Source organism: Colossoma macropomum, unplaced genomic scaffold (assembly GCF_904425465.1).
Source record: "Colossoma macropomum unplaced genomic scaffold, Colossoma_macropomum, whole genome shotgun sequence".
Taxonomy (NCBI): Eukaryota; Metazoa; Chordata; class Actinopteri; order Characiformes; family Serrasalmidae; genus Colossoma; species Colossoma macropomum.
In genome coordinates this window covers 34,986,531-35,012,494 of record NW_023494800.1, presented here as the reverse complement: position 1 = coordinate 35,012,494, position 25,964 = coordinate 34,986,531, and the positions used below count along the sequence as shown (strand labels likewise).

General features: G+C 41.5%; 1 protein-coding gene across 1 annotated transcript in view; it reads left to right on the top strand.

The window, feature by feature from the left end:
* The window catches only part of unc5da (unc-5 netrin receptor Da), a 282,848-nt gene that overhangs the window by 228,720 nt on the left and 28,164 nt on the right, over positions 1 to 25,964 (top strand). The window contains exons 5-12 of the mRNA XM_036588857.1: positions 2,385 to 2,565; positions 6,718 to 6,885; positions 9,032 to 9,196; positions 11,205 to 11,240; positions 13,705 to 13,707; positions 16,267 to 16,455; positions 18,128 to 18,529; positions 25,929 to 25,964. The exon at positions 25,929 to 25,964 is cut by the window's right edge and continues 49 nt beyond it. Coding sequence (XP_036444750.1) covers positions 2,385 to 2,565; positions 6,718 to 6,885; positions 9,032 to 9,196; positions 11,205 to 11,240; positions 13,705 to 13,707; positions 16,267 to 16,455; positions 18,128 to 18,529; positions 25,929 to 25,964 — 1,180 coding nt within the window. The remainder of the gene's footprint in view (positions 1 to 2,384; positions 2,566 to 6,717; positions 6,886 to 9,031; positions 9,197 to 11,204; positions 11,241 to 13,704; positions 13,708 to 16,266; positions 16,456 to 18,127; positions 18,530 to 25,928) is intronic.

Here is a 25,964-nt window from a genome sequence, read left to right as displayed (position 1 = left end):
GTCAAGATGAAGAAAAATGATAAAACTCTGAACAATAACAATAGCTTGAACCCATAATAAAAGAAAGGTAAATAGGTTTCAGTGCTTGGATCTGTAATAAAACAGAGTTCTACAGCAACATAGTTTAAATAAAATAAGGTTGAGGAGGTAGATCTGAAGCAGAGAGTCAAACAGAGACAACCCACACAGAGACAGGGAGGGTGGACCAGTGGCTCTCAAGGAGCTGTGGAGTGGAACAGAGAAAAGAGTGAAATTAAAAGCTTGTGATGAAAGAGTTCTCTCCGGCCATCAAACAGGGACCGAAAAACATTTATCCGCTCAGCAGCTGACGGCTGATATATCGATCCTCTGAAATCCATTATTCTTCAGAGAGAGAGTGAGAGAGAGAGTGAGAGAGAGAGAGAGAGAGAGAGAGAGGCAATCTTATTGTTTGCAGCTGTAGTGTTTTCTCACGCAGGGCAAGGACACAAACGCACACACATACACGCAGATCCTCCCCAGAGCCATGCTGTGTTTTTAATTCTCAAACACACAGACATAAATCAACCCTGTCCCTGACATTCCCCTGCTGAACTCTCTCAGGACCTCCGGCCCCGGCTGTCCAGCGATTGTAATCTAACCGGTCCAGCCGTGCGGATGGAGGGGCATTGCCTCGGCGATGATCCCAAACCGGTCCCAAATGGGTTGAGACGCCCATACCTCGGCCCCAAATAAATCACTGTGATCGGACCTTGCCTCTCTACCACGAACTCCAACCTGACCTGAAGTGATGGAGTAGGAAAGAAACATCTCTATTATCTGGAATCTTGGCTTCCGTGTATCTTCCTCACGCTCCTTGGAGAGATTCTTAGGGAACGCTAACTTCTGGTTCTGACTGCTGGTATTGCTAGTTGTCTAGTCTTGCTGACTGTTGACCGACTCATTTTCCTGCTGGTAACATTTTAGCACGATCTTTTTCTCGCTGTACTTGTATCCTAAATGGTACAGCTCAGAAGATGATTGGTCCTCTTTTTTTAGATCTTGGATCCTCTATATGTTCCTTCCTCATGCTTAGGAAGTTTCACCTTGTTATTCTTGTTTCCTCTCAGTTTCCCCATCAGTCCAAAAGTCTAAAATGAGCTCTTCCAAAGCTCTATAGTTACAAAGGCAGACAGTGGTTTACAGTCCTATTCCTGGGGACCCACCTCAGGACTAGGATTGAAACCTCTGCTCTACACTCTCAAAAATAAAGGTACTAAACTGTCTCTGAGTCAGTTCCCCTCTTGTCACTGGAGTGGCTCCCTCAAGGGTCCATTTCAGTACCTTTAGTCAGAGAACATAACTGAACCATAATCCACTGAAATGATATGTTCTAAGCTGTACTGACTCCACACACCCCGTCTCGTCTCCAGGCTTTTATTTTACTGTTCTGTTTAAAACATTCGGTTATGAAAAGGTACAAATACGAACTTTTCACCTGGAAAAACTCATTTAAGGTTCACAATCAGACCTTAAAACCACTGTTGGACCTTTGAGGGGACGTTCATTTCTAACAGTGTAGGGTATCACTATTTGGAACTTCAGCCACTGCAATCCACTGGTGTCTCCACAATGCAATCTATTGCTGGATGGCATCTTACCTTGAGTCTCAAATCAAGTACTTCATTGGTAGTTAACTTTTTCTAGATCACTGTGCTGATATCGACACACTTCCGCTGAAGCGTTCACTTCTGTTTTTTTTTTCTACACCAATTTTAGGCATCAACTCGTCCAGCAACGTGGTGATGCAGTATACCATTTGAAAGATTGAAATCTCAGGATTTGATTCCCATTTTATGATCTGTGTGTCCTCACCTTCAAAGCCTCGCTGGTCTTCTTCAGAGACCCCATAATCCAAAACATGTGGTCTGATAACACGGCAAGAGTCAGAGATCAGTTTAGAGATCTGAGTCAGGTGGAAATAAACTCCTCCATTCTAGCATCTGTTACTCTGTGTCAATAATTCATACCATTATTTTGATGGTTGGGAAAAAAGTTGAGAGTAGTATAATTTCAAATGAGACCAAGACTATGACTATAGCCAAAGTATGTGAGAATAGTGCTCCTTTAACTTTGGGTACACTATTTCAGGCAAAAATGGGGTGTAATTAAAGTGTTGACTGATTGGCTGTGCAGTGTTGTACGAACCAGCGTTTACAAAATCCAGGACTGAAAACTGGACACAAGATCTGGATGTGAAGACCTCTGAACTATATGTTAATACTTGTCCAAGACTTGGTTTAGTCATGCCTGTCTTAATAACTCCAGTCATCTAATTAATTTTGAAAAAAGTTTGATTTATTGAGAGATGTGTTTGGTACAGAAGTTTGGTCTTTGATTGCATTTTCATTCTCTTTCCTCTGCAGGTGGAGTGGCTGAAGAATGATGAGCCCATCAGCACACTTGATGATGTTAATATTGACACTCGAGCAGACCACAACCTGATCATCAGTGAAGCTCGTCTCTCAGACTCGGGCAACTACACCTGTCTGGCCAGCAACATTGTCGCTAGAAGACGCAGTGCCCCAGCAACTGTTATTGTATTTGGTGAGATTTAAGACTTTTCTATGAAGGTTTTCTGTCACATTTCAGTCACTTAACTGTCTAGTAATAGTAAAGCAAGCACCAACAGATGGACTGCAGCCTATAATTGGGCACATATAGTGAACTTGTAAGGTAGGTGGGGCTCATAAAGTGACCAGTGAGTGGAAATTCAGGGTTGGTGTTTCTAATAAAGCAGCCAGTTAGTGGAAGTACAAGGTAGGTGTTTCTAATAAAGTGGCTAGTTAGTGGAAGTACAAGGTGGGTGTTTCTAATAAAGTGGCCAAGAAGTGTAAGCACAAGGTGGGTGTTTCTAATAAAGCAGCCAGTTAGTGGAAGTACAAGGTAGGTGTTTCTAATAAAGCAGCCAGTTAGTGGAAGTACAAGGTAGGTGTTTCTAATAAAGTGGCTAGTTAGTGGAAGTACAAGGTGGGTGTTTCTAATAAAGTGGCCAGTAAGTGAAAGCACAAGGTCAGTGTTTCTAATAAAATGGCCAGTCAGAGGACGTACAACGTTGGTAGTTCTAATAAAGTGGGCAGTCAGAGGAAGTACAAGGCAGATGTTTCTAATAAAGTGGCCAGTTAGTGGAAGTACAAGGTGGGTGTTTCTAATAAAGTGGCCAAGAAGTGTAAGCACAAGGTCAGTGTTTCTATTAAAGTGGCCAGTGAGTGGAAGCACAAGGTCAGTGTTTCTAATAAAATGGCCAGTCAGAGGACGTACAACGTTGGTAGTTCTAATAAAGTGGCCAGTTAGTGGAAGTACAAGGTTGGTGTTTCTAATAAAGTGGCCTGCGACTGTAAGCACAAGGTCAGTGTTTCTAATAAAATGGCCAATTAGAAGAAGTGCAAGGTTGATGTTTCTAATAAAGTCGACAGTGAGTGGAAGTTTAAGGTTGGTGTTTCTGATAAAGTGGCCAGTCAGAGGAAATGTAAGGTTGGTGTTTCTAATAAAGTGGCCAGTGATTGGAAGATTTCTACTAACATGGATAGAGAGGAAAATGTAAATGCCTCGACTTACTACAACCAGACAACCACTTCTCATGTTCACGGAGTTCTTATTCAGTCTGTTCCTTCCAGTTAGGAGTCACCTTGTCAGTCTCTTTCTCAGAGTTTATTGTGATATTTTTTAAGCTTTCTGTTGCCGTTCAGAGATTTGACCTTGCAGAGATGGGTCTGTTTGGAAAGCTGCTCGAAATGCTACTTTCCAGCACTCATCTATCCACTGACCTGTGCTGCCCTTCAGAAACTGAACATGAAGGAGAAAAAAAACACTGCTTATAAATCATCATGGCTGCCATGCTGCATGACACGTTCTCCCTCGTTTTTCAAACACCTAATGGTTTATCATGAAAGGTGTAATGGGGAACGGCGAAGCTTCATCATTCGCAGACCCATATCTGGTCACTCGGCCTGTCAGAACGGTTTTGATTGGTTATATTGGCAGCGTTTCTAACGAGTTAACGATTCTGTTGCCCCGTACGTGGCTGTGCTTTACAGACTTCAGGCCCCATTAGGCTAATTGTGACAGCCTTACGGTGTTTTGCTACGACGTTGTGATGGTTAAGTAACACACACACATACGCTCACACTGCAGCATGTATAGGTGTGCTTGTGGTGCATTTCCAGGGTCTCCTGCTGCGCCCCATTAGACCCAACTCTGACCTAAACCTTGTCAACCGAAATATCAAGTTTGCTCTCTTTGACTTTTCCTAACAAAAACTGCAGCTTATGTCCCCACATCCACTAAATGTTCATGTTTTCATTACCCTGCGGGGACATGGTCCCCACAAAGGGCTAAATACACCCACGCCTGCTCATGCTGTGTTCCTGAAACGGTGCGGAACAGATGTCGGCAGCTAAAGCAAGCGTGGCGCCGTAAGCTTGATTGAACTTAGCAGAGGGCTTTGACATGAGCTGTCAAAACTCGTCAACGACAGTCACCGTGGTGCCCAGAGGCTGGCATGGCTGCCCTAGAGAACGCACCTTTTTATTCTTTTTCAGTGGCACAAATTATGGCAACACAGATGTGGGTGGGTTGTTTTTGAAAGGCAATCAAAAGTTTGGACACACCCACTCATAGAAGGCCTTTAATTTTACTGCTTAATTTTAAGATATTAACAAGGTGCCACTTTACAATAAGTCTAATATTTTAAAATTAGATTATTAATAATTATTAATAAGGTAGTAGGATCATTCATGAGCAGTTATAACATATATGTATAAAGGGCAACCACAGCCTATTGCTTGCTAGTTACTTACCTTGCTTTAAGTGCTATAATTGTTTAATAAAGCAATAAGCCACAAGAAGCCATGTAGAGTACAAGTCCCTTTTCTGTGATAAAGTCGCAGCACCGCACAGCTTCAAGTGGCTTATTTAATAAAAGCAGCGGCCAACATGAAATCTGATAAAATATGCAATTTTGCAGAAAATAATTTATTATTAATAATACTTGACATAATCAAGTATTCCACCAAGAAATGTAGTTCCTTTAGAGTATGAAGGCCAAGCAACCATGGACTGCTGAATGAGAAGAACGTTCGGTCGCCCATCGCTGTCATTCCATGAACTTTTTAAACTTTCTGTCATATAATAAAGAACTATGATATCACAGCACTGTTTAATGCAAAAACTTGCACTTTATAAGCACTTTTTGTTCACCAAATCACAACAGCGAGTCTTATTTAGCACCAATGACGGCCGAATCTCAAATGGCTCCCTGCTCCCTACATAGTGCACACGTAGTGCACTATGTAGGGAGCAGGCAGCCATTTGAGATTGGGCCGTCATTGGTCACTTGAGTTTAAATACTGGATCCTGCAGTGAATAATACAGCTAAGAAACAGTCATTTGGGACTCAGACATATCCACACTCAATAAATGATGCACTGTTTGTGTTGCGCTGGTGCGAGTGGATCAGACACAGCTGTCATTCCCCAAAGGATAATCAACCCCTGTTAATTTTCTTCAGTGAGACTTCAGAAAGTGTGTGAAAGTGTGTGTGAGCGTGTTGTTAGATGTGTGATTATGAAGTGTCAGAAAACACACAGTTAGCCTGTAGTGTGGCCTTGTAGTCCTCTGTGGACCAATTAGCTGATCAGTCAGTCATCGTTGGCTTGAAGAGCAGCAGGAGTCGTTAGCGGAGCTTCACCGCTGCTGCTGCTTCCTGTCCCTGAAGTACCATCAGGATCTAAATCATCCATTTATCTCTCTCTTTCTCTCTCTCCTCTCTCTCTCTATTGCTAATCTGTGTTTCTTTCTCTTTCCTCTTTCTCTCTCTTCTTCTTCTCTCTCTCTCTTCATTCTCTCCACTCTTTCTCTCTCTCTTTTTTTACTCTCTCTCTCTCTCTTTCCTGCTCTCATCTGTCTTTCTCTCTCCTCTCTTTCTCTCTCTTCTTCTCTCTCTCTTCATTCTCTCTTTCTCTCTCTCTCTCTCTCTATCGCTAATCTGTGTTTCTTTCTCTTTCCTCTTTCTCTCTATTCTTCTTCTCTCTCTCTCTTCATTCTCTCTCTCCACTCTTTCTCTCTCTTTTTTTACTCTCTCTCTCTCTCTCTTTCCTGCTCTCATCTGTCTTTCTCTCTCCTCTCTTTCTCTCTCTTCTTCTCTCTCTCTTCATTCTCTCTTTCTCTCTCTCTCTTTCATTTGTCTTTCTCTCTCCTCTCTGTCTCTCTCTTCTTCTCTCTCTCTCTTCATTCTCTCCTCTCTCTCTCTCTCTCTCTCTCTCTCTCTCTCTCTCTCTCTCTCTCCAGGGTTATTATAGTTAACTAACATGAAAACTAGCAGTGAAAAAATTTGCTCATTAACTGTAAAAAAAGTTTTCAAGTAAATCAAAACTGTCAAAGGCAAAACTAATTCAAATCAAAATTACTAAATAAAAAACAGTTTTTGTCAGTGTGTTAATGAGAGTTTAGAAGTAAACTTTAAGGAAAGCTGGAGCCGAGTTTAGTTCACTGTTGAGTTCATTTTGTTCTACTCTTACCAAATACCTGCTACCACAGTGTTCATCATAAAACTCAAAGCTAAAACTAAAACTTAAACTCAACTAAAACTAAACTAAAACTTTTCAGAGAATAAAAACTCAACGACACTATTATCACCCCTTGAAACTAACGCTAATGACAATATCAAAACTGTCTCTCTCTCTCTTTCTCTGTCCTCAGTGAATGGTGGGTGGTCATCATGGACGGACTGGTCAGACTGTAGTGTCCGGTGTGGGAGAGGCGTTCAGAGACGTTCGCGCACCTGCACCAACCCCGCCCCGCTCAACGGGGGGGCCTTCTGCGAAGGCATGTCTGTCCAGAAGAGCACCTGCACCTCCCCCTGCCCAGGTACACTACAGCCTTTACCTCTGTTTGAGAGTGTTTGGGCGGGGGGTGTGGAGGAGGGGGTTGTGCAGAGGCCTCTATGTAAGGCAACATGAGGCTGTAACTACACATCACTGTACCTGTTTCAATGATCAGTCCATTGTTTTCCTATAAAATAATGAAATAAACACATGACATATGTCATATTATTCTACAGTACCTGCTTTATGTGAACACAGTACAATATTTTAAGGTATGAAAGTGTCAGGTGGTGCAACCGTCCGCCCATATATGCAGGTTGAATAAACTGTTCAAATATTAATTTACTTATGTGAAATTCTAACCAAAATACTTTGGCTTGATTTTGTTTGAAAGCTTTAAAAATGCTCCACTCATTTAAAAAATGTTTGTCTGTAAATTCTGATTTTTTCAAATGTCATGTGGCACAACCAACAGCAAAGGACTTTTATTCTGAAATGCTTTTAAAAAAAAGTGGGAAGTGTTTTGTGGTTTTAAAAATATCTCATCTGACCGTCAGGGTACAATGCCAAAGTCAGTAGACCTTCACAAATATTGAAAACATTTTTCATTTTTCTGTTATGGTTAGGCTGGTGTAGTTTACCAAGTCAGGTGGTGTGACCCCAGGAAAACCATGGACAACGTGCCATTATTAAAATTATATTTATTTACTCGAAAAAAGTGCATGCATATCTTGAGTTCAAGGACAAAAGTTCAAGTGCAAAGACTATTTTTATACATTTTCAATAGTGGCAAATAATTTTAGTATATAATATTGTTAACTAATGTGTGGTTGCACCGCTTGACATTTTCTGACTGATGGTAAAATTGATGATCCTGTTTGACAATGAATGTATACCATTATAAAAGCTATGAAATACATATTAACATTGCTGACTAATGCTGATGATGTCATGTATAAAACCACAGGAGAAGGGAATGCTTTTGCAACAACTGGGTTTAAAAATTTGAAATCTTGATGAAGCGAAACTCTAGAGGTCAGTAGAGCATGATGTGTCCTTTCCAACAAGCCCTGGATCGCATTGTTACCCTGGAATCTTGCAAGCTTATATCCGACATAGGTGCACCATAGGCATTCTTGTGAAGGCGCTCTCCCGCAGTGGAGATCCAGAGATCCAGAGATCCAGAGTGCCATAACAAGAGTGACCAACTTAAACTTTAGAGGATTATAGGGTGCTATGCTCCTCTCCAAGAGCACATGACTTTTTATTGTTGTCTTGGGGAAACCAGAGATAACGACGTTTAACATCTGAGCTTTAAAGCACTGTTGGCAGAGAAATGTTAGAACGAAGCTATAAGGTACTCCACAGGATAGTAGAGCATGACGTGACCTCCCTATGGTCTCCAACGAGCCCTGGATCACATTGCTAGCCTTCAGGAAACCTGAGATACGGACCCTGAAATTTCCAGGTTTCTCACCTGTTGTCTTCCCTGAGGTGTCCATGTTGTTAGTGTCATTAGTCAACATCGAGCTTAAAGCGTCATCATCAAGTCGTAAAGTTGACAAGTCGTCTAGTCTCTGCAACGCCTAGTAGACATCACAAATTCACCCACAAAAGAAAGATGAATGAACTGCACTGACTAATGGTCAGTCATTGCAGCCCTAATCAATAGTATTGATATACAGATACATGCTTGAATGACAGTATTTACATATGAAATGGATTTTGGATTAATTAATTAGATTTTTTAAAATGTGCAGTGGATATTATACACATGGATATATTGTCCCATTTGAAAAATCGAGCAGAATCTCGCTCCCCAGTCCAGCACTCACTCGGCCTATGTCCTGCATTTGCATTTAGATTAGCCACGGAGGAAGCCGAGGCGGTAACCCGAGCGAGGAGGGTGGGGGGAGTGGCTGATTGGGGGAGGCAAAAGTAAATTGTCTTTGGGTTTCAGAGGTGGAGAGAAAAAAGCATCAGATTTATCAGCTGGACCCCGAGGGAGAGAGTGGGAAATGAGCTGCCAGTCTGTAAGCTTTGGGACAAAAGAAAGTTCCGAGAAGTTTGGATCAGATACAGGGATTATTCTGATAGGGGGACGGGATAATGGGATTGCTTAGAGAACTGATCCGAATGGTAGTGTTTTGTGGAGTGCTTTTAACGAAGGCCTGTATTTGTGTGCACAGTGGACGGTGGCTGGGCCAGATGGTCAGAGTGGTCAGTGTGCAGCGTGGAGTGTGAGAGGCAGCGCAGCAGAGATTGTACAAACCCTGAGCCCAAACACGGGGGCAGACTGTGTGATGGGGCGGCGCTGGACACCGACAACTGCACCGGAGATCTCTGTACTCAGGGTGAGTTGCCTTTATCATCTTCGTAATCAGCAGCATCGTGATTAGCTTTAACATCATCACCCTCAACATCATCATTATAATCATCATCATCCTTTACCATCATTATCATTTTCTTCTTAACCTTGAAGATTTGGCTCAAAACCGAGGTTCAAATACCCAGAAGCATGTCTTCAATGTTAAAATTAAAGTGGACCTAGTGCTGAGCCCTGTGGGACTCCATCAGAAATTTCATCAGTAATCTCTGCTTAAGCTATCAAGACTGCCATCATTACCTCATCACATCTCCACATCATTGCCTTAATTTCTAGGTAGGCAACATCACTATAAACTTCATCAGCACCGTCATCTTTTATCATCATTATCTTCTTCATCACCATTGTTGTCATCTCAGACTGTGTGAATGAATATATGGCTCAGAATGGTGGCTTAAGCATCCAAAAACATGTCCACAGGGTTCAAATTAAACTGGATGTAGTCCTGTGGGACGCCATCACTTTGACTGCCATCATCACCTTCATCATATCACATATCTACTACTCCTTGTCACTGTATGCAATTCTGAAGGTAAAATCCTAGCAATCTGTGCTGTATGGTTTGCATTAATCAGAAGAGGTAGGTCCTCATCAAAAGCTGAAAAGCACTTAACAAAACCAGTCTTCTGAGCTGTCAGATACACTGGCTTTGTCCAAGACTGGCCATCTTTGCATTCAGTGTAAGAGGCAAAGAACGTCTCTTGTACTCCCTGTCTGGCTTGCTCACCCCAGGTCCAGAGAGTCCAGAGGGAAGGGCTCAAAAGGGCCAGATAGTGGCAGAGAGACCAGAGGGAACTACAGGTGGCTATTAAGGGTCAAAAGGAGCCAGAGGGACCAGAGGGGGTTTAAGATGGCTAGCAAGGGCCAGAGGATCCAGAGGAAGCCAGTAGTGGATAGTAAGGGCCAGAAGGTTGCTAGAGAGTCAAGATGGAGATGTTGAATCACAAGTAAAGATCATATGGGATTAGAGGTGGGCAGAGGGTCCAGAAGAAGCTAGTGGTTGCTAGTAATGGTCAGAGGGGATTACAGTTGGGTAGAGGGTCCAGAGGGAGCTAGTGGTGTCTAGTAGGGGGCCCAAGGGGGGAGAGGGTGCCAGAGAGACCACAGGGAGCTACAGGTGGCTCTTAAGGGTCAGAAGGGGCCAAAAAGAGCCAGAGTGGCCAGATAGAGTTTGAAGTGACTAGCAAGGACCAGACGATAGTAAGGGCCAGAAGGGGCTAGAGAGTCCATATGGAGATGGTTAGTAAAATTGAGATGGGATTACAGGTGGGTAGAGGGTCCAGGAGGAGCTAGTTGTTGCTAGTAATGGTCAGAGGGAATTAGTGGAGGACAGAGGGTCCAAAGGAAGCCACTGGTGTCTAGTAAGGGCTAGAGGGGGGCAGAGGATTCTAACAGAGCTAGTGGTGGCTAAGGCGAGAAGGGGATCAGAGGGTGCCAGTGGGCCTATGGAGCCTGAGGGGATTAAACAGGGCAGAAGATCCAGAGGGCACTAGTGATGGCTAGTGAGGACCAGAGGGTGTTAGTGGTTGCCAGGAAGGGCCTGAAAGGGTCAAAGTTTGTAAGAGCTGCCAAGGGGTAAAATGTGCAAGTGACGGGGCTAGAATTAGCTAGTAGAGGTCATAGTGCTACATACATACATACATAAAGTACATTAGCTGAGTTGAATTAGATGTGTTTTAGTGTCCCTTTCCAGTGTGGTATTGTGAAGAATTATAGCGATAGGTGAATAGCAGAAGAAGTGTCCCATTGTAGACTGGAGCCAATTGTTTTGCATATCCCAGAATGCAATGAAAGTCAAAGCATGTTTTCTCCACAGTCCATCATCTCGTCTATAAATGATGATGAAATTCAACTGATATCTTTGATCAGTTCATCACAGCACCATCTTCAGCATGCAGTAGTTCATGTTGCATCAGAATCATTACACTCCCTTGATGTGATATGTGGTATATTTGCGTATGTCTTTATCTTTGCAGATAAAAAGCTCCTGCATGATATGAAGGTTCCTCCAGGTGAGATGCCACCACTTTCTTTTTTTTCCATCTCTTCTCTCATCTCTTATCCTGTTGTAGAGAGTTGTAAGCTGTTTGGCCAGGAGACATTATTGAGAGATTTATGTGGAAAGCCACTGCCATGCTTCACTCAGAAGGCTTCGGTCACAAGATTTTCGCTTTGGATGTTGCTGTAAATTCAGTTCAGTTCTGTTTTATTTGTGTAGCACTTACAACAAAAGTCAGTGTCCCAAAGCAGACAAAAATGTGGGTGTAGCCCGTAATGAGCCAAGGCTCAAATAGAGAACCTCCTTAAGACCATAAGGAAGAACTACTATAAGGAGCCTGGGGCCATATTACAGAAATGTCTGAAGTCTGAAATCTTATCTGTTTAGTGTCCATGACGACTTCAGTTATAACCGAATTTAAGACAGTAGCTATTACAGAACAGTTCTTAAGTTCATAATTTTATCATTAACTCCATATAAGAAAACAGTATCATACAAACATCATAACTAGATGAAATTACTTAAATTCTGTCCTAACTTTAAGGAAAAACGCTCGCCTAAAGTGTTTGGGAAATTGAAACTGAAGACCAGCGATGCACTGATAAACAGTACGGGACGCTGTCACAGTACTCTTACCTTCAAGTTTATCACACTTTAGTTTTGTTTGATGTTTCGTCGACTTCAAGTAGGTTAAGATTTCCCAACTTGAGATAAGATGCTGTAAGATAGGATAAGTTTCCCAAATTAAGAAGACAAAATAAGATTAGCTCCTGTAATAAGAATTTGTAAAAAATCTTATCTTGGCCTTAAGTCAAAAAGGTCAGAAAGTTAGGAAGTTTCTGTAAAATGGCCCCAGGTCTCAAAATGAAAAATTCTCAAGGAGCATGTGGAAGAACAACTGAGAGGAACCAATATTCAAAAGGAGAAACTTCCTAAGAGCATGAGAAAGAACCTCTGAGAGGAAGTAAGATGCAAAAGAAGAACCTCCTTAAGACCTTGAGGAAGAACTACTGTGAGAAACCAGGTTTCAAATCTAGAAACTCCCAAAAAGCATGAGGAAGAACCACTGAGTGGGACCAAGAATCAAAAGGATTAACTCGCTAAGAGCATGAGGAAGAACCACTCAGAGAAATCAATACTCAAAAGGAGGAACTCCCTAAAGCGTGAGGAAGAACCACTGAGAGGAACCAAGACTCAAAAGGAGAAACTCCTTAAGGTGTGAGGAAGAACCACTGAGAGGAACCAAGACTCAAAAGGAGGAACTCCCAAAAAGCATGAGGAAGAACCACTGAGAGGAACCAAGAATCAAAAGGATTAACTCGCTAAGAGCATGAGGAAGAACCACTGAGAGGAACCAAGACTCAAAAGGAGGAACTCCCTAAGATGTGAGAAACAATGACTAAGACAAACCAAGACACAAAAGAAGAACTTTAAGACCATGAGGAAGAACTACTGTGAGAAACCAGGTTTCAAAATAAAAAACTCCCAGAAAGCATGAGGAAGAACCACTGAGAGGAAGCAAGACTTGAAAAGTGAACCCATCCTTGTCTGGATGATGCAAACTTGTCTTAGCTGATCACTTACCTTTGGGGTAAGGGGAGGGACTGTTTAATTGTGGTATGATTACCAAAATGTTATTTTATAGTGGATATATTTGAGTTTTAAAGAGGTTAAAAACGTGTTGTTTTCATGTCACGTAATAATCAATAGTTTAGCATTGCATCCCTCATCAGAAGTTTGACAGGATTCATCATTTTATGTGCTTTTGTGTTTTTGTTCAAACCCATGCATTACGCAATCCATCACACAGTCATTGAGAATCCCTCTCACAGCAAGAAATCCTGACTGCTAGCAAAGCCACTGATGGAGAGGCTAATAAACATAGGCGTGATATTTGCCATCCTAGCAGTAATGTTAGCTATCTGGCTTTCTTCTTATTAAACCATTAGAAAGAGCCTTTAAACTGGAAAATCACACTCTGGAGCAGTGGTCATCAAGCCTGCACCTGGAGATCTACCTTCCTGCAGACTTTAGCTTCCTAATCAACCCCACCTGAATCATCTAATTACTGCTTTCAGAAGACTTCAATTTGCTAAATGAGGTGTGTTAGATTTGAACTTGAGGTGAAACCTGCAGGAAGGTAGATCTCCAGGAGAAGGGTTGGTGATCATTGCTCCAGAGACTGCAGAATCACAATAGGATGCAAGTAAGCATGTTTACAACAGATGTAGTGAAGAAAACATTTTTCATTTTGTTCCCCAGTTCATTGAGGAGGGGTGTAGTGGGGGGTTCACACTGCATTTTGCTGAAGGCCTTAAAAACGTGAGGTGCCCCGCGTCTCCCTGTTGCTAAGCAACAGGAGCATTGTAGCTGTAAGTTAGCTGCTAGCAAGCTATGGCTTCGATGAGTGGCATCTAGCAGTGAGGTTGCAGATTGCAACCAACTGAATCCCCCTCCCTCGACCCTCCCATTCTAAGCAAGTAGTAGAACCTACGATGACCGTCAGGTTTTCTGTTGTCATCTGTCCCAAGTTTGTTTTCACTTCTTTGACAATGAGGATTCACCCTTGTTTTTTGATCTTCCGTTTGCCATAATTTGGGTCCTCACAACTGCTCACAGCACAAAATGGTCATCAGCAGCAACCACTGATTCTTCTGCTTTCTACATTTTCCAACCAGTATGTGGCATGCAGTCGTCCCCTGGGCCCCGATAATGGCCGTGAGAGCCATCAGGATGGACCCGGACAAAACCCCTCACAGACAGCGGGGATCGGGGGTCAGTGAGTGAGTCCCGAGCCCCATCTCCTGGTCACCGCCTCCGGTCCCACAGCGAGGCCACTTGAATTCAACGAGCGCTCGTTCCCACATTCCCTCTCTGCTCTTTTTTTAAAGGTGGCTCTAATTAAGGGCAGTGTAAGCACCTGAGCTGAGAGGGAATGAGCTTATTGCTCCGCCTCCGTCAGTGTTCCCGCTCTATGGCTCATTCACTGGGATCGAATGTGAGGCAAATTCAAGTGGCCTCACCACGGAACCAGAGGCGGTGCCCAGGAGGCGGGGCTTGGGATTCGTGCACTGTTCCCCAGTTCCTCATGGAATTCATCCTCTCCCTGCTGTCTTTGCGAAGTTTTGCCTGGGCGCGGAGTTCGGGCCCTGCCCTCCTGCTGGCTCTCGCAGCCATCACTGGCGCCCAGGGGTTGGGCGCATGCCACACAGTGCTACAGCGCCACCAAATTCACTCTGGCGCTACAACATAAAAAATCTGAAAGGCGCCTTCTAGAGCTTCTAGTGTTTGGTTTGTCTGTTCTTGGCTACTATAGAAAAATTGGTGGTGCAACATAGCGGCCTCAGTTTTTGGACCTGCTCTCTATGTAGATATATAGGACTCGTTTTAAGCTAACAAAAACAATGATTCGTAGTTACAGGTGATTATGCACTAATGAAACATGCTAAAAAGTGCATTGCTTTTTGTTATGATTTCGATCCTGCGACCGATAATCCCTCCTCCATCACTGCTATCACTGAAAGCCATCCTTATTCATCAGCACAGGGAAGAAACTGTCACGCTAGGCTACTTGACTGCTTCGAGTTGAACTTTTTCAAGAACACAAGGCACTTGGTGCGCAAAAAACAGCACACAAAATGCATCAGTCCCACTGGAAACCATTGGAAATAACCACGCCAGCCTGTAAAAATTGCGTCAGTTTGTTGGTAATTGGTTTAGCTATAATCTCTATGCTAATCACAGTACAGCCATTTGAATGAACATTTCATGCAGTCAAATTTATCTCACACCACACTGTAGCGCTATCTGCTAACAGTCTGAGAGGAGAGGTGGGATAAACAAGGAGCGCCTGGCAGCGAGGAAAAGAATGTGTGTGGGGACAAATGGAAGATTCATTATCCTGCCAGACTTTTCCGAGCTCCCAATTAACCTGCGCCGTTAGCGGCTTATGCGGCTCTGCATGTTTTTTGGCCGGCTATTTTCATTTCCTGCATGCTCTCCGTAGCCGCGAGCTGCAGCGCTCTCCCCATGTCGTCCCACTTAGTGTTCAGAAACAGTTTCACACTGTCTGCGCTGTGTACGAATGTGTGTGATCATCGCTGATGAGCTAACACAGTGTTGCCTGTGAAGATGATGTCTAATGCACACAGCATACCAGAGCAAGATAGCCATCTATGTTTGTGCACTGACAGCAAGGGCTGTGGTGGCCGTTGCTCATTATTACAGAAGAGAAAAGAGAGACGAGGTTCAGGAGACATTCCTCAGGAGATTAGATATCGGATGGTCCACATGCTTAAGGAAGGTGACACAACTGGAGTTCAAAAAATGATTTAAAGCTAAAGAGAAAATGGAACTTCTAGCAACCACCTGGAAGGCCTGGTCGACACCAAAACTGCCCCCATCAGATAAACAGCACTTAAAGCTTTCATCTCTGAGAGAGAGGAGAAAATCAAGCTGCTTCAGATCTGAAAACATCCACAGGTGTTTCTGTCCATCCTTCCACTGTGAGAAGACGACTCAGTGCTATGGGTCTGAAAGGATGTGTAGCTGTTCAAGAAGAACCTCACTGAGAAAAGGAGACGGACACATCAAACAAAGAAGCTGGACAATGGACTGACCACCCCAGAGTCCAGACCTCAACACCACTGAATGTGTTTGATTACTTCAGAAAATGATCAACCAGCTTCTAAGACTGAACTTTGGAGGTGTGTCTGCAGATTCTTTGAGGGACTGAAAGTGAGGCTCCTGAAAAGAATGGATGCTTTAATAAAGGCACTAAATACAAAAAAAGTAATATTATATTTAGATGTTTGGGCTGAAATTGAAATTAGTCGCCCAAAGCTGGAATTTGTTCCATACTTTTGATTTTCATAAGTCATAAGGTGTCAAAAGTGCCATAAAGTACATAACTATTGCTATTTTTCCAAAATTGTCTATGTTAAGCTGCATTGTTGTCTCAAAAGAAACTGCCTGATTCTTTTTCCATCTCCATCTCTCTCTCTCTCTCTCTCTCTCTCTGTCTCTCTCACTCTCTCCAGCTGAGGTGGAGGGCAACAATGACATTGCCCTGTATGCTGGCTTAGCAGCAGGTGTGGTCACCGTGGTGCTGCTGGTCATTGCGGTAATGCTCTACAGGCGAAGCCAGAGCGAGTACGGTGTGGACGTCATTGACTCTTCTGCCCTGACCGGAGGATTCCAGTCGTTCAGCTTTAAGAGTGCCAGGCAGGGTGAGAACTCCAATTTGTTTGGTTATCAAAACAGGAAACCCCCCACTGAGGTTCTCAATCTACAAAATCTATTCAGCGTTCACTTTATTAGAAGCCCCTCTTCCTGTCTAGTGTACAGTTAGAGACTGTAGCCCATCTGTTCGTGTTTGTGTTAGCCATCATCTAGCCCTTCATCAGTGCTCAGAGTGTGAACATGGAGGGGCTCTTCGCTGGATATTTTTTGTGGTGGGTCACGCATCAGCTGTCTCTTCTTTTTTCTTTTATTACTTCCTTCCTTTATTTTCTTCCATACATCCTTGCTTCCATACTTTCTTTTCCTTACATCTTTTCCTTCCAATCTTTCTTTCTTTCTTTCTTTCTTTCTTTCTTTCTTTCCCCCCTTTCTCTTTCTTTCTTTCTTTCGTCCCTCCTTTCTCTTTCTTTCTTTCTTTCGTCCCTCCTTTCTTTCTTTCTTTCTTTCTTTCTTTCTTTCTTTCGTCCCTCCTTTCTCTTTCTTTCTTTCTTTCCCCCCTTTCTCTTTCTTTCTTTCTTTCGTCCCTCCTTTCTCTTTCTTTCTTTCTTTCCCCCCTTTCTCTTTCTTTCTTTCTTTCGTCCCTCCTTTCTCTTTCTTTCTTTCTTTCCCCCCTTTCTCTTTCTTTCTTTCTTTCCCCCCTTTCGCTTTCTTTCTTTCTTTCCCCCTTTCTCTTTCTTTCTTTCTTTCGTCCCTCCTTTCTCTTTCTTTCTTTCTTTCCCCCCTTTCTCTTTCTTTCTTTCTTTCGTCCCTCCTTTCTCTTTCTTTCTTTCTTTCCCCCTTTCTCTTTCTTTCTTTCTTTCGTCCCTCCTTTCTCTTTCTTCTTTCCTTTCTTTCTTTTGTCCGTACTTCCTTACTTCCATTCTTTCTTTTCCTTACTTATTTGTTCCTTTCTTGCTTTCTTTTTCTTTCTTTCTTTCTTTCTTTCTTTCTTTCTTTTATTTATTTCTTACTCCTTTCTTTTTCTTTCTTTCTTTCTTTCTTTCTTTCTTTCTTTCTTTTATTTATTTCTTACTCCTTTTTTCTTCCTTTCTTTCTTACTGCCTATCCTTTCTTTTATCCTTACTTCCATTCTTTTTTCCTTACTTATTTTTTCCTTTCCTACTTTTTTCCTTTCTTTCTTCCTTCCTTTCTCTTTTTTCTTTCTTTCTTTTTTCTTTCTTTCTTTCTTATTCTATTTTCTTCCTTCCTTGTTTTTTCCTTCCTTCCTTCCTTCCTTTTTTCATTACTTCTTTACTTCCATTCTTTCTTTTCTTTCTTTCTTTTTCTTTCTTTCTTTCTTTCTTTCTTTTCTTTCTTTCTTTCTTTCTTTCTTTCTTTCTTTCTTTTCTTTCCACTATATTATGAGTTCTATGACTCCTTTCCCCAAACTTATTTTATGATATTTTCTTGTATTTTAAGCCCCGTGTTTCCTTCAGGAAATGCAAATATACTGTGACATTTTTTTGCCAATTCTGTTTTATTCAGTCCAGGTCAGTGTAGTTATGTTCAGTAGATCAAAGCTGCAGTGGCATAAGAGTTTTTATTTTCAGTTTAATCCAGTTCAGCCCAGTTCATTCAATCCAGTTCAATTCAATTCAGTTCAGTCTATTTTATGCTGTTATTCTAATTTATTTTCAGTTCAATTCAGTTCAATTATTTTTCCTCTCTCCTTCTATCCAGGTAACCCCCTCCTAATGAACTCGTCCATGCCGCCTGACCTCACCATGTCCAGGACCTACACCAGCCCCATCTGCTTCCCCGACTCCATGGATAAGGAGCTCATGTCCGAGCCCTCACTCTTTGACCCCTTGCCTGACGTCAAGGTCAAAGTTCACAGCTCCTTCATGGTGTCCCTGGGTGTGTCAGAAAGGGCGGAGTATCACCCCAAAGCCCCGCCCCAGACCTTCCCCCGGGGGGTGGTGCAGGACCTGGGCGGAAGGGGCGGGATGCTGGGAGGGAGGGGCAGTGGTTTGCTCGAGCCGAGTTTGGGGTTTCCGCCCTGGACGTCTGCTGGAAAACCCCTCCTCAGGACCACTGGACTGTTTGGTCATGGTGGAGGAAGACTGGTGCTGCCAAACACAGGTCAGTGTGTGTGGGTGTGATTTTATTTACGATTATAACTTTTACAATATATATCTAACTCTTATAAACTAGACTTAAATGATTATTAATGTACCATGATTATCTAACTTCTACCTAAATCCTCCTCTTGATTTTATCTCCACTCTTAAAACGTTATTATTTTTATTTTTATAGAATTTTATAGTATTTTACTTATTTTTATTTTTGTACTTAGTTTTATTTACAACTTAGTGTGATAATTTATAAAATTAATATTATTGAATTTGTTAGAACTCACCTCTGAAAAATTATTTTATTAAAAATTTTCATTACTTATCATTTTCATTCTAGATATTAATTTAGTAAATGGTAATTTTGAATTTTAAGAATTAGAATTTCATTTATTAGAACCTAATGCCAGATATTAATATTATTAGAGCTATCTCGATATGCATTGTATTAAATATTCGTTCTGAATGTTAATTTTATTAGAACTTCATTTTGGATATTAAGTTTATTAGTACATAATTCTGGATATTCATCTTTTAATACTTGATTTATTAAGTTTATTTACTCCACAGATGGGTGTGGCTATGTCCTCCTTCAACAAGAGTGAATGAAATGTGTATGAATCAATATTTTGGTGTTTAAGTGCAGGAGTAAAATAAGTCTTTATAATATTCAGCAGAATGATTAAGCATTTCATTTTTTGATTCATTAAAATATTAATTTTGTAGAAAATCAGCCAATCTGGTAACACTGACTGAACTCTTCTGAAGCTTTAGCCCAGTTAAATGGTGGTGGTCCAGGGGGTGGGTCTTTATCCCTCAGTGGTGGACAGTAACGAAGTAAATGTAATTCGTTGCTGTACTTTAGTAGTTTTTTCGTGTATCTGTACTGAAGTTTTTCCATTTTGGGTGACTTTTTTCTTTCACTCCACTACATTTCAGAGTCAGATATCTCACTTTTTACTCCTCTACATTATGAGAAATCTGTCGCTCCTTTTGGTTTATGTGTGTATAAAAACGTAACATGTCAAAACCAAAGAAGTGCAAAGTAAGAACACCAATCAGGGCACAGCGCTCACTTTGTTTTGAGCTTGTTTTGACCTGTTGGTCATACCGACCCAGTGCAGCACACAGTTGAACATCAGTGCAGCAGCGTAAAATTTTGGGAGAGTCTATTCAACATAAATGATGAACTAACCTAACTTTGTGTAAATAGAGCACAATATAGAAATATGTACTCATATGCAGTTGTGACTGACGGGTCTTTTTTCTGAATTTATACAAACATTATTTCATTTTATAGTGAATTAGTTTTGTCTAGTTTATGTTTATGAACAGAGACCTACAGATGCAGTTTAGTAAAGGAAACTCATTTGTGAATCTGAGTTTAAAGTCTTTATTAAACTTAAATTTGTAACTAAGTTCAAATAAATCTTAAACTGAAACTTTGCTTGTTTGTAAAAAGTGATTTCAGAGCCACTCAGTTCTACCTGATGGAAACTGTTTGCCTTCAGTGTTTTGTGCTTATGATAATTTTAATAGACATCAGCATCACTAATTAATGACCTTCTATTAAAAGACTGGTTTACCAAGAGAGACACTGGAGTATTTTCACCTAAAATGAGTTCATGAAGCGAGTCTTGTTACAAAAATGATAACAGGACATCAGAGCCATAATTAATCTTTTAGTACTTTCACTTTCGATACTTAAGTACATTTGAAGGCAAATACTTTAGTACTTTTACTCAAGTGGAGGTCTAAAGGGAGGAACTTCTCCTTTTACTGCAGTAATATTTTACCTTGGGTCTCTCTACTTTAACTCAAGTACAGGGTTTGTGTACTTCGTCCACCGCTGTTATCCATATGCTGAACCATAGGATTTTATTTGCCTCCAATTTTGTATGTACTTGCACTGGGTGAATATTTCTACTGGAAATATCAAAAACAGTATTTCCTCACACCTGCCTCAGTCAGGTGGGGTGTGTTTATGTGTGTGGTAGAGGAGGGGTTTGGGGTTGTGGGTGTATGTTAGCAAGAGACAGCATGTTGAAGGTAGAGGTGTGTGTGTGTGTGTGTGTGTGTGTGTGTGTGTGTGTGTGTGTGTCAGAAAGCCAGAGAGAGGAAGATGAAAAAGAGGAAAGCAGTGGAGTCAGTCATAGAGAGCAGAGATGACACACCGAATACTCAACAACAGAAAAACAAAATGAATACGTGCACAAAAAAGCAGCTGAGAGCAAATTTATTGAGGTAGCATACAAATTTTATTTTTAGGAGAGGAATTTTTTTATTTATTATTTCTATATTTTATTTTATATTTATAAATGATATATTTAGCATAATTATATATATATATATATATATATATATATATATATATATATATATATATATATATAGATTATTTTTCAAATGTTTAAAAAATGATTAAAATAGTGCATATATATACATATATGTATTGTTATATCTTACATAATTTTATTTTTAGAAATGTTTTTAGAAAGTTTTATTTGTTATTGTTATTATATATTTATTATTCATATTTTTCATATATATCTTAAATTATTTCATCTTTAGAAAGTTGTTCTATTCATATTTTAAAATATTTTTAAAATATTTTTCTGTTCTACAATAATAAAGATGATTTTTGTTGTTATTATTTTGAACATTTATTATTTTTTTTCCTGATTATTGATAGTATATTTTTACTATAATTTATAATGTTGTGTTCTCTGGGCCAGACTTGGAGGTGCTGATCCGCGCACCAACCGTTTCACACTCAGCTGCAAACCAGTCCAGTACATGCTGGAGGCATCTATGTGATGGAGCCGAAAGAACATCATCTCCACACATAATGCCCTCCTGACCTTGGCTACGCCTTGAAACCCTGTCCGTGAAAGTTTTGAACAGGAGTGGAGACGAGGCACAACCTTGGCAGAGTCCAGCACCCACACTGAACGAGCTTGACTTATACAGACAAAGCTCTCACTCTGGGCTTACAGGGACGGAATGGCCCAGAGTAATGGCCCCGGCACCCCATTCTTCCAGAGGACCTCCCAGTCTTTTTCCATGGCCTCTCCAAACTCCTCCCATGTTCCTGATTTTGCTCCTGCCTCCCCCGCCACGCCTCCTTTTTTTTGCCCATTGGTACCTGCTGAATCAGGAGTCCTCTGGGCCAGCAACTCCCTACAAGCCTCCTTTTTCAGCTTGATGGCCCCCTCACCACTGGTGTCCACCAGGGGATTCTTGGGTTGCTGCCCTCACAAGCACCAACAAGCTTTGGCCACAGCTATGCCTGGCATCTTCCACGATGGAGGTTTTGAACAGGGTCCATTCAGACTTCATGTCCCCTACCTCCTCCAGTAGGAGGTAGGAGTTAAAATCATTCCGAACAGGGGCCTCTGACAGTCATTCCCAGCCCCCACACTCTTCGCTTGGGTCTCCCAGATCTGACCGCCAGTCTTCCCTGCCATCTGATTAAACTTACTACCAGATGGTGATTGGTTGACAGCTCAGCACCTCTCTTCATCCCAGTGTCCAGAACATATGGTCCCAAGTCAGATGAAACTAACAATAAAGTCAATGAGTATTGAAATCTACCAGCAAGACTATGGAGTCTGTAGATGGTAAATGTGACCCTTTCATCCACTGGGACAAACTCTAACTGCATGGCAGCCCACCAGATGCTTGTGAGTATTCCCACCACCCTGTGCAACTGTACAACTCCTAAGTAGGAGAGAGACCAACCCCTATCAAGGAGTTTTGTTTTAGAGTGAATGGAGGTGAGCCCAACTATATCTGGTTGGTACCCCTCAACCTCCCACACAAGCTTCAGTTCCTTCCCCCAGTGAGGTTACGTTCCATGTGCCAAGAGCCAGTTACTGCTGCAGGGATCCATGCCACCAAGGACTTCCTTGCTATCTCCAACTGCCTATAAGGCACTGAACCAGTCCCCCATGCTAAACATTGCAGGTGGTGGGCCCAAATGATCCCCGCCCCCATGTTCCCTTTTTGGGCTGAGCCTGGCCAGGTTATGTGAGCTGCCTGGCCACCAGGCACTCAGCAAGAAACCCTACCCCCAGGCCTGGCTCCAGGGGTAGGTTCATGTCTGAGCCTATAGTCCTCACCTGGAAAGGATAGCATGTCACCTCCAGGTAAGGAGAAAGGACCTGCCCCAGGTGGAGTTCAAGCATGTCAGGGTCTTCTTCACAAGTAATCGGAGGAGGGATCATGAGATCGGCCGCAGGCTGGGACAGGCAGCAGCAGTAATGCGGTCACTGTACTGGACTGTGGTGGTGAAAAGGGCGCTGAGCCATAAGGTAAAGCTCTCTGGTTGCCCATCGGTCTACATCCTGACCGTCACCTGTGGTCATGAGCTTTGGGTAATGACCGAAAAAATGAGATCACGGATGCAAGTGGCGAAATGAGCTTTTTCACAGAGTGGTGAGCTACACTCTACTTGATAGGGTTTGGAGCTCGGTCCTCCGGGAGGAGCTCAGAGTAGAGCCACTACTCCTCCATACTGAGAGGAGCCAGTTGAGGTGGTCCGGGCGTCTGATCAGGACGCCCCCTGGACACCTGCCTTTGGAGGTTTACCGGGCATGGCTGACTTGGACAAGACCCAGAGGTTGTCCTAGGACTTGCTGGAGGGAGTATACCTCCAAGTTGGTCTGGGAGTGGCTCGGGGTTCCCCGGAATGAGCTGGAGGAAGTTGCAGGGGAACAGTGTCATCTGGGCTTCTCTGCTTTCCCTACTGCGACTGCGACCATAGCTGGATCAAGCAGTTTAAGAAGAAGAGATGTCATTTATTTTAATTATTTATTTATTTTTTATTTATTTCATTCTGAAGTGATAAACCAAACTATTTATTAAAGAACAAGTGTTATTGACAACATGTTCTACTGTGTTGCTTGGAAACAGTCCAATGATGGCAGCTACGAGAGAGAGACAGAGAGAGGAAGAGAGAGACAGAGAGAGAGAGTTCCTGAAGGCCCTGTTACAAGGTGTCAAAGTGTTTCAGTCCAGGACACATTGAGATGGACAGACAGCATAGCAAAACACTCTCTCTCTCTCTCTCTCTCTCTCTCTCTCTCTCTCTCTCTCGCTCTCTTTCTTCTATCTCAGCAATGTCACTTCTGTTTCTATCGGTTACAGTAATGCATCTTAACAGTTAGACAGGTGCACATTTGTGTGTGTGTATGTTTGTCTCTCTCTCTCTCTCTCTCTCTCTCTCTCTCTCTCTTTATAAGAGCCTAATTTCCCCACAGCTGTGAATTGGCTGTCATTCTTCCACAGACAGGCCGTGTGTGCGCTTTCTGATCAGTGAAGCTGTTTATGGATGTTTATGTGGAGACGTTGTTGATGTTCTGTGCTGTATAAGTGTTTTGGTGTCTGACTGAGCTGAGATTCTGTAAAAAGCTCTCTAGGAAATAACAAATACTTATCAAGAAGTTTTCAGTCTTCTGTGGAGTCCAGGGTAACATTACTGTTTGTGTGTGTGTGTGTGTGTGTGTGTGTGTGTGTGTGTATGTGTGTGTGTGTGTTCGGACATTCTTGTACCCTGGAGATACCAATGATTTTCTTAGTAATCCAGTACCAGGGGTGATATCGCAATAGCAATACTGATATCACAGACTAATTTTCTAATACTGATACATATATCAGACTAATGTCCCAATAGCAATACCAGTACCAAAGACTTATATCCTGAAACCAATACCAGTATCAATGACTAATATCCCAGTACCAATACAAATATCAACGAGTAATATCCTGATACCAATACCAGTATCAATGACTAATATCCTGATACCAATACCAGTATCAATGACTAATATCCTAAAACCAATACCAGTATCAATGACTAATATCCCAGTACCAATACAAATATCAACAAGTAATATCCTGATACCAATACCAGTATCAATGACTAATATCCTGATACCAATACCAGTATCAATGACTAATATCCCAGTACCAATATAAATATCAACGAGTAATATCCTGATACCAATACCAGTATCAATGACTAATATCCTGATACCAATACCAGTATCAATGACTAATATCCCAGTACCAATACAAATATCAACAAGTAATATCCTGATACCAATACCAGTATCAATGACTAATATCCCAGTACCAATACCAGTATCAATGACTAATATCCTGATACCAATACCAGTATCAATGACTAATATCCCAGTACCAATACAAATATCAACAAGTAATATCCTGATGCCATTACCAATATCAATGTCTAATATCCTGATACCAATACCAGTATCACAGACTAATATCTCAATAGCAATACTAATATTAAAGGCTAATATCGTGATACCAATAACAATATCAATGACTAATATCCCAGTACCAATACAAATATCAACAAGTAATATCCTGATACCAATACCAGTATCAATGACTAATATCCCAGTACCAATACAGTTATCAAAGACTAACATCCCAATACCAATACCAGTATCAATGACTAATATCCTGATACCAATACCAGTATCAATGACTAATATCCCAGTACCAATACCAGTATCAATGACTAATATCCCAGTACCAATACAAATATCAACGAGTAATATCCTAATACCAATACCAGTATCAATGACTAATATCCTGATACCAATACCAGTATCACAGACTAATATCTCAATAGCAATACTAATATTAAAGGCTAATATCCTGATACCAATAACAATATCAAAGACTAATATCCCAATACCAGTACCAGTATCACAGACTAATATCACAATACCAGTACTAATATCACAGACAAATATCCTGATATCAGTACCAATCAAATGCTAATATCCCGATACCAATACAGATATCAAAGACTAACATCCCAATACCAATGCCAATGTCAAAGACTAATATCCCTTTACCAAAGACTAACCAATATCCCTGTATCAAAGACTAACATCCCAATACCGATATCAAAGGCTGATATCTCAATACCAATACTGATAACAGAAATATAGATACTAATAACAAAGACTAATATCCTGATACCAATGCTGATATCATAGGCTAATATCCCAATAACAATGTTGATATCAAAGACTAATATCCCGATACCAATGCTGATATCAGACTAATATCCCGATACCAATGCTGATAACAGTACAAATATTAATACAATAACCAAGACTAATATTGTGATATCAATGCCAACACTGATACTAATATAGTATGTTGAGTAATACATATTGAGTAATGTATTGCTCAACATACATGGATCCCTGCATATTGAGTAATACAATTAGCTTTGAAAGCCGCTCAGCCAGTGAGTTTTTTTAAAAAAAAGAATTTTACACTTTTGGCTTGATACTGTATTTCCTCTGTGTAATCATTTGCATATCTGTAAAGGTGCTCACATGGTTGTCTGTGTGCTTTTGCAGGTGTGAGTTTGCTGGTTCCTCATGGGGCGATCGCAG